The sequence below is a fragment of the Tauraco erythrolophus genome, chromosome 1 (genome assembly GCF_009769465.1).
Source record: "Tauraco erythrolophus isolate bTauEry1 chromosome 1, bTauEry1.pri, whole genome shotgun sequence".
NCBI classification, from domain to species: domain Eukaryota; kingdom Metazoa; phylum Chordata; class Aves; order Musophagiformes; family Musophagidae; genus Tauraco; species Tauraco erythrolophus.
The window spans coordinates 49,501,945-49,513,713 of NC_141465.1; the positions used below are offsets into that span (position 1 = coordinate 49,501,945).

Sequence of the window (11,769 nt, forward strand, 5' to 3'; positions counted from 1 at the left end):
CAGATGTCAGCCCAGAGGCCACCTCATCATTCCCGTGATTGCTGCTGGTGGTAGAAGTCAGCATGCCTTAACGTGATGCTGGTAAGATCCTGAGCAGACTTGTGACCCCCTGCAATTGCTCTGTTGGTTTCAAAAAACCAATTGGGTGCAGTGACTTGAGTGAAATACTGTCAGGAGTGAACTGTGTAGGCACTTCATGCTTAAAACAAACATTATCATAGTCTTTCTGAAAGTAATAACGAAGGAGGCAGTGTCAGCCCAGAAAGAAGAAAGTGTGCTATTCTTATACACTACAGCAAGACTGGGCAGTGTCCTGCCAGGCAGTTTTATCTGGCCCTTGAGAACACTGAGCAGTCTGGAGGCCAAAGAGAGGTGCTGCTGTGGATGTGTATGGATGTGGGGGATGTGAGGAGAAGATGTGCAGAATGGTGCTGTTCAGCTCCAGGACCTAGTTGAGATGTTCAGATGTAGCATTATGCAAATGCAGCTGTGCTGGTCCAACACTGGATGGAGAACAAAAGCAGCCACAGCATGCAAAGAAGTTGACTGCTCATGCATGTTGGGTCAGCAAGGAGACTTTCATCTTTAAAGCACAGGTAGCACAGTGCTTCATGGAGAGGAGTGATGAGGACTGGGCGATGTGCCTTCGAGCAGCTGTATAGCTGGAAGCAAGACATACACCTACAGCAGGATGGGTAGTGGCAAAGCCTGGCATTGTGGAGGAGCCCTTAGCTGGCCAGACCGAGGGACATCTGCAGCTCTATCAGTGGCACTGCACTGTACGTGGTACTGTATATAGGGGGGAGAAGGAAGAGCAGGTGGACACGGGGAAGATCATGATCAAAAGTCTTTCCCCTCCTGAAGAGAGAAGGACTGAAAAGAAAACAGAACACCAAAGAAGCAGATTCTGCATTTACCATCACAGGGGTAAAGCCAGACTCTCTAATTAAGCACATGACATAACTGTGCTGTAACATCAAGGTTTTGCACTGTGATTTGAAAACAAGCTGCACTTGCACAATCCAGAAAGAAAAAAAGCCATACGGATTAGAAAGGCTAAGCTCTACTCTCACTTACATTAGTATATACCCACAGTTACTCAGCTCAAAAGACTTACAGATGAGAATGCGATACAAGGAGTTTCATTTCCTCAGACAGCTCCCTCACTACACCAGCCAAGCCTCCTTCTCACCATAGTTTCCAATCACAGCCCAGCACTCCGCTCTGATTACACACTCATCCTGAAACCACAGAAAGCCTTCCTCGGTCTGATCCACAGTCAATGTATATTAATATATCATCAGCAAAGTCACTCTACAGCTGCCGAGGATCTAGTTTAAATACTTCTGAATACCCAAGCCTTGATTCTATTAATCAGTACAGCTTCCCTGATCCTGGAAGAGTTACTTGTATTCCACACCACTCCAAAGGGGAGAAAACACAGGGCATGATTTTTTAAATGGCATGTTTATTAAGAACACCTAGAAGAGGGCATGCTCTCCTTTACCCCATCGTAAATTCACTTCACTGCACTCACTGGAGGTACTCGGGATTTAGAGGGGAACAGCAGAAGGCAAAAACTAAGCCAAATCCCCCTTTGAAGCCATTGCTTTTCCTAAACCCAATATTAAGAGGACAGGATCGACACCAATCTCTGCTATTCCAGACTTCCAATTCACAGCCCTACCTATCAAAATACACTCATTCACAAGCACTTGGGAAGCGTATGCACCAGTGAGGGTATAAAGTCATTACACGGCTGTGAACACGAGCCATATTCAGCAGAAATCAGCAGCTGTTACGGCTACGGAGCCTGTCACCGCTTTTATAGCTTGGGTGGAGAAGAAGCAGGATTCAAGCACTTACTGCTTGTAACACAAGTTGCATATTGCCTTGATCTTTTTCTTCCCTCCCCTCCCCCCCGCTTCGGATCTTCAGGGCCACTCTTTAAACAGAAAGAAGTCATTAATCAAACTTCCTTATTTTATGGCCCCAAAAGTTGGCTAACGGCGAAGCAGCTTTATTATTTCTATTTAAGAGCTTTAAATTTCGACTGGGAAGTCAGAGACACTTCTAAGGGGATGACAAATCTGTCCGGCAAGAGGGCAGACCGGCATAGGGAGAAAACGCAAAGACACTCGGGGACGGAGGATCACCCCCATCCCCACCACTCCCCGGGTCCCCGTGGACAGATCTCGGCCCCCTCCCCGGCCGAACCCTTGGCTGCAGAAGATGCGCCCCGAGAGCCCCGCCAGGCAGCTCCTTACGTAAGGCACAAACCACTGACATCATCCCTCCCGCCGGCATCGCCGCGGCGCCCACCGACCCGACCCGACCCTACCTGCGCCCGCCCAGCACGGCACGGCCCCTTCCCACCCTGCCGCCGGGGCTCCCTTCGCACCGGCTCCGGCTTCAGACTTTGCGCGGCGGGTTACCGGAGCGCGGCTTGCCCCGCCGGGCGCCCCGGGCCGGCCCGGGCTGCGGAGCGCCCCATCCCGCGGTACTTACGCACTGCCTCCTGCTTGGGGTCGAGGCCACGCACAGCCCCCTGGAGCCCGGCGATGCGGCCGTGCAGCGCCCGGACGCGGCGGTGGGTGCCCTGGATGTCAGCCTCGACCTCCTGGAAGAGGGTGCAGGCGTGCCGGGCCACGTCGGAGAGCTGCCGGAGGATCCGCGACAGGGCCACGTTGCTGACCGAGCAGAGGTCCAGCACCATCAGCACGGCCGCCGACTCCCTCTCGCCGCCGCCGGCCGCCTCCGCGCCCTCTCCCGCCGTCCCCGGCTCCTCCGGCGGCGGGTCCCGCGGCGGCGGCGGCGGCTCCGCGCCCCAGCTCTCCTCCAGCACGGAGGCGGCGGGCTGCCGCCGGCACAGCCGCTGCGGCTCCACGGTCCGCTTGGCGAAGGGCATGGCCGAGACCTCGGCCGGGGCTCTCCCGGGCTCCCGCGGGCACTGACGGGGATCGTTGCCCTCCTCCTCTTCCTCCTGCTCCTCGCCGCCGCCGCCGCTCCTTGCCCCGCCGCCGTCACTCGCGGGCAGCCGCCGGCGGGCGGCTCATCGCCTCGCTCCCTCCCTGCGCGGGGCTCCTGGGCTGCGGAGCGGCCGCCGCGCCGCCGAGCATCCGCCGCCGCTGCTGCCGCTGTCGCTGCCGCCGCGGGGAGCCGGGGCGCATCCGCGCCGCCTCGCTCGCTCTCTCGCTCGCACGCCGTCCCGCTCCGGCGGCGGGTGTGAAGGGGCGGCCCGAAAACCTGGAGAGAGGAATCCCGCGGCCGCGAGGAGGAGCGAGCCGCCGAGCCTCCCGCCCGGGAGAGCGGCGGGGCGGGGGCGGGGGCCGGGGCCGGGGACCGGGGCGGTGCCGAGCGGCCGCCGCCGCGGGGAGGCGCTGCCGTGCCCGTCGAGCCGCGCCGCACCGCACCGGCGGGAGAGCCGCGGCCCCGGTGCGCGGGATGCGGGGAGGCACCGGAGGGTCCCTGTGGGGTCTGCTGCTCCGAGCAGACCGTGCCCGGTCGGGGCGACTCTTTTCCTCTGAGCTCCCCCCCCGGCCCGTCTCCCCTCCGGCGGGAGCACTGCTCAGGTGCAAAGAAGAAGAAGGGGAAGATGCCGAGAGGGGCAAAAGGGGAGCCAGGTGTGCAAGGCCCGGCTGACCGCTGCAGGAGGCTGGCGCCTGCCCGCTGGTGTCGCCTCTCGGGGCACCGCAGGGGATACAGCACCGTCCAAAGTCAGGTGGATGCACTTGGCTTCTTAGGAGGTGGCGGGGAAAACTGGGTCCCAGTCAGAGAAGGAGCGCTGTTTCTGACACAAGACAGCTGAGCTTGCTTACGTGCACTCCGGAAAGTTGAACTTGCCTAACGAGCAGGCGTGAAATCTGAACGTAAACTGTAGATTATTGGTGGTAAATACGCAGAGCAGATACCACAGAAAGAGCTGCTGTAAAAGGAGAGCCAAGCGGCTGCAAACGCTGGCGTTCCACAGTTTGGAAACATTAGCTTAAGTTTGCCTGCTTGACCTTAACTTGTCATCCTCACACATGTATGTTGTGATACAGTCTGTCATTACATGACCACCTACAGGCAGCTTTCACTTATCTCTGGTCAAATAGGCTCCAGGGAGACCTTATTGCAGCCTGTCACTTCTTAAAGGGGGCTTATAAGATGGGGACAAACTTTTTAGCAGAGCCTGTTGCAATAGGACAAGGAGTAATGGTTTTAAACTAAAAGATGGTAGATTTAGACTAGATGTAAGGAAGAAATTTTCTGCAATGAGAGTGGTGAAACACTAAACAGGTTGTCCAGAGAGGTGATAGATGCCCCATTCCTGGAAACATTCAAGGTGAGGTTGGACAAGGCTCTGAGCAACTCGATCTAGTGGAATACGTCCCTGCTCACTGCAGGGGGGTTGCAAGACTAGACCTGTAGAGGTCCCTTCTGACCCAAACTATTTTATGATTCTAAATAGATGGTCTGAGTTGCAGATATCTGCACCGGAGAAAGCATCGCCACCAGCCCAGTGGTACGTGCACCCTGGGCTCTGCAGGCACAGCGACCTGTGCCTGGGACAAGCTTAGATCTTGAGGGTGGATACGGTTCCTTTCACAGAGCTCGAAGTCTGAGCTGATTAACTTTGCTGGCCTCGCTGCTGGCTTTTGCCATGGACAGTTCGTGTGCCTTCACGCTATGCCTCTGGAAAGGGGAACACACCACTGCACAGAGTTAGCACTGGTCTTTAGCTCAAGTTTCTAATTCAGCTTGAAATGGGCAGTTCCAGCCCTGTGCCTGGAGCGGGAGGAGGACACAGAACCTTGTCTGCCTTCCCGAGTTTCAGTGCCGCCTCCCCATGCCTCCTGAGGGGTCTGAAGTTTGGATGTGACCCAGTGGGAGTGGGCAGGGACGTGAGAGCCATCGCAGACCCAGGGACGGTGCTCAAGCAGCACTAAAAATATTTCTTGGACCCAAGTGGAGCTGCTGCTAAAACCACTGGGCCATTTTTACCCCATACCCTTGAGTTTATTCTGCAGCAGAGTGGCTTTTTGCCTTGGTAATAGAGCACAGACTGTACTGCTCTTCCCACTTATGGGAGTTATGGCACCTTATTTATAAGCCACTGAAAGTTATTTTAGTATTTCACTTGAGATTCATAAAGGGTAGGAGGGAGACATTACGTTTTAGTGCTACAGAAAGAGCAGTAGCTGTCCAGAGTGGTGTGGGATCGCAAGAAAAGGACAGCAGGAGTCAAACCTATTGGAAATGGTATTATAGCACTCGCCAAGCAGGGGCAGGAGCCACCTGTGAGGAAAACAGCTCCAGCACTCGTCCTGCTTCTCTCTCAGGCACCCGATGAGCTGCTGGATTGAGCCATTCACAACAGGTAAAAGCTGCAAGAGGCAGGATTTTAGATTGTGCCTTACCACAGCCTCCCAGTTGTGTTTAATGCCTGACCAGTGTGGGTAGGACAGGAGCTGTGCAGCTCCCTTCCTTCCCTTGAAAACAGTGCCGTAGTTCCTGCAACGTATCCCTACTCATCCTCAGCAAGGCTACCAGAAACCAGCGGTTGCTCTGCCTTTACTCTTCCCAGTGTATTATTGCTACTCTGCATTACCATAGGCTCCATGGTCTTTCCTCTTGTCCCAGGCCTGGGAAGGTACAGCTCACCTTAGGGACACTACTAGTCCCATGAGAATTACGTGACTTCTGTGTATAGTGGCACAAGATGCACACAGTGCCAAAACCACACGAGTGAGCTTGTTTAAAGGAGGCAAGTCCTGCCACATCTATGCATCTCCACCATAGGGAGCATATCTTCATTTTGGAGATCTCGTTGCATTTCTATCCTTCCCTCTGTGAATGTAGATGTTGCCATTTTTCTCAGGTTTTCATTGCAAACAGAACAGACTCCATACACTGCCGGGCTGTGGGGCGCTGGCACTTTCCACCAGGCAGGTGGAGATGACATCTCGGTTCCTTTGGTCAGAACACAGCTCCTGTCATTGCAGGTGCTAGGGGTTCAGGTAACGCCTCTCTCCAGTCACACACATGCTACATGTTTTCCATCAGTAATATCAGGTGGTGCAAATCTAAATTCAGCAGGTTCTCGCTTGCTCCCGGGGTTGCTCTTGGTGTGTCTGTTGGATAGCAGGTAAGTCGGTAGGATGTGAGGGGCAGTCCCAAAGGTTAACCTCAGCTTCACAGGATGGGATTCTGGAGGCTCTCTCTGTAGCCAAAGTTGAGGAAAACAATCCTTCCTGCAAAATTTTGAATGCTTAACATTGGGCCTCAGCTCAGAAGTGCCCCTGAGAGGGGCAGGTGGGTCCACACTGACTGCAGGGGCAGTCCTGGGAAGATAGCTTCTCTGGACTGAAGTTAAACCTCGAGAGTATTCCCTGGGGAATTAATTTGTGAACACATCAGCCTGGACCAACCTTCCGCAGCATCACTAGATTTCAAGAAGCACTTACAGACCTCAGAGTTTGAGACATGTCAGAGAGAGTATCAGTCATGAACACAAACGAGTATGTGAAATTGTTCCTTATGTGTGTATTTATGGCAGGAGAAGCCTCCTGTTGGACACTTCTGCTTTCTTGCATGTATGTTCCCTTCATTGGTTGCTGTAAATTTAGGTGGGAATGCTGCTGTGGATGGCATTGGCTTTCCTCCATGGCAATGAAAGGCTTCAGAGACGTTTGCTGGTTTGCTTCAGAGACACATAAAACATAGGGGTGGAAGACTGGACAAAAAGGGTAAAAGTCCTGCTTGACCTCTCACAGGTGCTGCTTTTGGTAGGCGGTCAGGCACCTGATCATAACCCACAGCAGCTGCTGTGCAGCTTCTTACTCCCACATCACAGCTATATCCATCCCTGGGCTCACGTTTGCTGCTGATACCCTTGCTGAGGCGTGATTTTACAGTGACACCAGCTAGGAGATATTCATGCTGATGGAGACAGAGGGCAAGACCATTGGCAGATGAGAAGGAATCTGGTTCCCTGCTGTACCGAGCTGCGGGAAGCAGGGAGGTGGGATTAGGCAATCTCACCTGGTTTGGCAGGGCTGCTCTGGCCTGCTGCAGTATGTTTTGTTCTGCAGTGCCAGAAAGGGAGGAGAGGCTGATGAGTGCTGTAGGCTATTGTCATTTCCTCCTCTTGCCACCGCTGTCAGGAGGATGCCTTTAGGCACCATATTATGAAGTTGTGGCCTTTTGACCATAAATGGCATCTGTTGTCGCTGATGCTAGCCCCACCTAAGCACATCGCTTATTTATTCTCAGCAAAGATGTCCCTGTACCCAAACTTGTACCCACTTAGGCTAGCAAAAACTATCCTTGGGAGTTGGGAAACTCCCATCAGGGTTCAGCTGCCATTCTGCACTTAGACCCGACAATGACATTCATTGATGACACTGAAGCCACATTAAAGGTAAAAGCCCAAAAAGCAGGAAAGTGGCACAGACAGGGCCATTCATAGTGAGTCTGGACCTGCTCATTTCAGACTCTCAGCCCTGCCAGTTTGTTTCAACAGGATCATGTTAAGATCATGTCCGAAACATGGGACATTAGGATTTTAGCTGGGAAATACATTTGCTGAAGAGGCTCCCTGGTTTGAATGGCTTATTTAGGCAAAAGGCTGGTAATTTAGCTTTCGACAATAGGTTCTATGTTTCCCAAAACATTCTTCAGTTTGGGACATGGAGGTGATTTCATTCTTCAATGTGATCTGGCTGTTGAAGGCAATGTGCTAATGTACTGAGGCACGCATCTTCTTACTTCTAGTTCCTCCTTCCATATGACTTCATTGGCACAACCAGCTATACAAGTGTTGACAAAGCATGCAGGAGACTGCGAGTCTCTTCTAGGAGCTGCTACACGAATAGGTATGGATAGGTACAGGTATGAATATTCCCTGTTCATCCCTGCCCCTGCAGTCTCACACAATACTTACAAATACACCGTTGCTGCCCCTTCGCCATCACCCCTAACACTGCACAGTCTGAATTTTCTCTTGTCCTCCAGGCCTGGGCACCCGTTTTCCTCACTGCTCTTTGAGAGAAAGAATTTTACAATTCTCGGTAGAGCTATTTCCCTCCCACCCCTTGGTGAGGACGTGCATGGGCGTTAGAGCAGTGAGTGTTTCTCTGCGTTAATCTCTCTCTCCTGTCCAACTGGGTTTCCCCAGGCACTCATGTGCTGTCACCATCTTACGCTCATCCAGCCCGCTACTGCTCTTTCTGGTAGCTGTTAATATTTGTATTACCATAAACCTTTTCACTCTGAAACTACGGCCCCATTTTTTTTGTCACTGGTTTAAGCGGGGAAAATGCAGGGCCTGTAGGAGTGCCTGTACCTGTAGGAAAAGGAGTAACAGGACTTTATATGGTGCTTCAAATCATATAGTGCAGGTAAAACAGAATTTTAAAACTGCAAACCAACTCCATTTCTCCAAACTCTCTTAATTATAATTGTTACAGAGTTTACTTGTAATCAGAGTAGGGATGACATTTCAAACTGAAGAGGGATTATTAAATTGACACTTCCTTTAAAATGTGCCTGAAGTCAAGGCTGACATGCTAATTGAATTTTATTAGTAAGAAACGTCTGTTTTAGTAAGGAAACTTCCTTATCTCTCTAGCAAGTTCATGTTAAGTGCACACCTACTGAATATTTTCTATCACTACTATCTGGCATTGACAGTCAGAAAAAAACTTCATTGGAGCATCCCCCAGAACAGTGAATGCTGTAATTTCCTTTGATACCGATATTAGTTTCACATTCATACATCCCATTGACTGCTAGCACTGAGAGATGTCAAGGAAGAAAAAAAGAAAGCTGTTTAAATACCGTTATTATTTAAGCCTTTAAAAATAGTGATGGTTAAGAATGTGCAATAAATCCAAGACCAAATCAAAATGAAGCTGGGAATTGCTGGCAAACTTCAGAGTCGTCATAGAATCATAGAATGGTTAGGGCTGGAAGGGACCTCAAAGATCATCTAGTTCCAACTCCCCTGCCATGGGCAGGGACACTCTCCACAACACTAGGTTGCTCAAAGCCTCATCCAACCTGGCCTTGAACACTTCAAAAAAAAAACCCAAACACTAAATGGTTGCAACTGTTCTAATATGATGGGTGTAAGTATCCACACTGTTATGCTAGAGAATATTGATTCTTACTTTGTTGTCTCAGAAGAAGGGAGTTATGCAGAGGACCTTTGGGATGCCTTTCCTAGACTCTGTACCAGAATACAGCACAGCAGAGTAACTGCATGGCTGGAGCAGCCTCTAGCTGCAAGCTGGACTTCAGGGAAATTAGGCTCTACCGTGTGAGCTGTGCTGCCGTGTTTCAGGAATAGGCAGGTGGGTACTGCTTCAGATGACAAAGCTCTCAAACTAAAGTCAGGATCTATTTTATATAGGAGAGCTTAGTTGAGGGAAGTGTAGGGCAAAATTGCCGGTGACTTCAGCTGGAGTGCAGTGAGGTTTGTCTCCAGCCTATGCAGAGAAGTGGTAATTTGATCTCTACTGTACCAAGTGGGAACATTCAGGATGACAGAAAGTTAACAAAGATGGTTATACCTTAAGAAACCACAATAAAAGACGAGACAGATGAAAATGAACCGTGTTCTTTACAAAGAAATACCATCCACTTGACAGAAACAGAAGGGGGAAAGAAGATGTTTTACTTCCAGTGTGAAATCCATCCACCTTCTTTGTATCTCTGACTTCTTAATTGCACTTGATTTGATAGCAGTGGGGGTTTAACCTGCACGTTGTGGGTGTTTTCACTGTTCTCTTTAATTTCGCCTGCTGACATCAGACAGATATGCACATCAAGCCAAGTCTGCTGTCTTGATTCAGAACTTGGATGACCTCAGATGACATTTTGCCTGTATCAGGACAGTGGGAGCAACAGTAGCATAGAGAATGGAAGATTTATTGGGAACAGAGGTGAAAACTCCATCATCCACAGATGATCATTTGTTCAATATTTACAACACGCATTTTTACACTTCCGAAAATAATTTGGCACGTGCTAAATAACATGTCCTAACTCTCTATCATGCCATCTAAATGTGGAAGTAATTTCAAGCTGCTGTATTCTGGTGTCAATGCAGCTTGCAGTTCATGTCACCAAGTCAAGGGTAGTAAAATGTCACTTCCATGCTTTACGCTTATGGTGAGGAGCTGAGGAAGGAGCTGCTCTGGGACAGGCTAGGTCAGGTCAGTGCCTCTGTGCTTCCCACTGTGTCTCCCAGAAGGGAGAAACTTCAGTTTGGTTGTGTGGATGTTTACCTCACCTGTACCCTTCTGTGTTGTGGCATAGAATCATAGAATGGTTTGGGTTGGAAGGGACCTTAAAGATCATCTAATTCCAATCCTGTTGCCACAGGCAGGGACGCTTTCCACTAGATCATGTTGCTCAAAGCCTCATCCAACCTGGTCTTGAACACTTCCAGGGATGGGGCATGACCGTATCTCACTCAGCCCTGGATGCTGCTAGGAGACCCGGGCTCACTGAGCAAACTGGCTTTGCATGTCTGAGAGAGGAGGGTAGGTCCATGTTTCAGGTTTCCTCGCAGCACCTCATTGCCAGCCATCCCTCGGCAGTTTTAGGCAAGCTCCTGCTGTTCAACTCGCTTATGCAAATTCCAGCAGAGGGAGAGCGAATCGGGCTGATTTCACCCTTCCAGACTCGTGAGGGAGAGCGCAGTAGGGTATTTCAAGCTTTGGCCTGTAGTGTGCAGGCCATATTCCAGCTTGGTGTGGCAGGAGTTTACTTTATCAGAAAGTCCATGTGCCAGGGGTCCAAAATAGCAGAAAGGGAGAGCAAATCAGGTTTGAAGACCATTCAGGCAAATAAATGCAAAAGTTCGTGCTGCCCTGCACGTACTCTTTCCAGCTGTATGATTTCCATTATGAATAAATTTTGTCTGCCAGGAGTAACTCTTTGATTTTGAAAGAAATCAAAATAACAAAAGATAAATAATTGCTTAGTAGGTGGGCTAATTCCTTCTTCCACGTCTTTGTCCGCAACGGAGACAAAACGTGTAGCTTTATGCTCAGTGGCTTGGCCGTGCTTCCAACCTTCCACCAACGGAAGGGAAAGGCACCCCAAACATTAATACTTTAACTCTTACTGCGTGGCAGTACCAGGGCTGGAAGCAGAGTCAGTGGCCCAGCTTTTAAGAAGAATCTTCATCTGATATAAATCATTTTTTAGTTTGAGACTAGTTGTGGTCTCATCTTGGCCAGTCAAATCGGCTTCCTGTTTTGTTTAACTAACAAGTAATACTTTAAGTGCTCTGAAAATGCACCATAATAGGAAAAGTCTGATGAAGTAAGTGATTACCGTTTCAAAGGAAAACAAAGTTTATAGAAGCTTAATTAGTCATCTGCTCTTAAAAGAGAAAAATATGGTAGAGAAACTGAGAAGGTATCTTTCAGGTTTTAGAGAGATACAGAAGCATGTTAATTAATGGAATGTCATTAGAGTCTGCATTTATTTTAAGGATAAACAGAGCTATTATACAGTTACCCACCTTTATATCTACTCTTTCTGTGTTCTGCCTAATAGGCTCTGTTCCTTGTGTACAGAAAAAAACCCAGCCTTATGCTGTTTACAGTTGAGCTGCAATATACTTAAAATTTTTATTACTTCAGATTTTGTACATTAAGTCTGTCTGCTGGCAAGAGGAAAACCCTCTCGTATTATCTAATTATGGCTTCAAGCAGCACTAATGAAGAAGTTGCGCAGGCTGGGGCCTGTTCTCTCTTCTCTGGAGGCGTC

General features: G+C 50.0%; 1 protein-coding gene across 1 annotated transcript in view; it reads right to left on the bottom strand.

The window, feature by feature from the left end:
* NHS (NHS actin remodeling regulator) overlaps positions 1-2,908 on the bottom strand; it is a 263,661-nt gene extending 260,753 nt beyond the window's left edge. Inside the window, exon 1 of the mRNA XM_086609169.1 lies at positions 2,509-2,908. Within this exon, the coding sequence (XP_086465295.1) occupies positions 2,509-2,908 (400 nt within the window). The remainder of the gene's footprint in view (positions 1-2,508) is intronic.
* Positions 2,909-11,769: the final 8,861 nt, after the last annotated feature.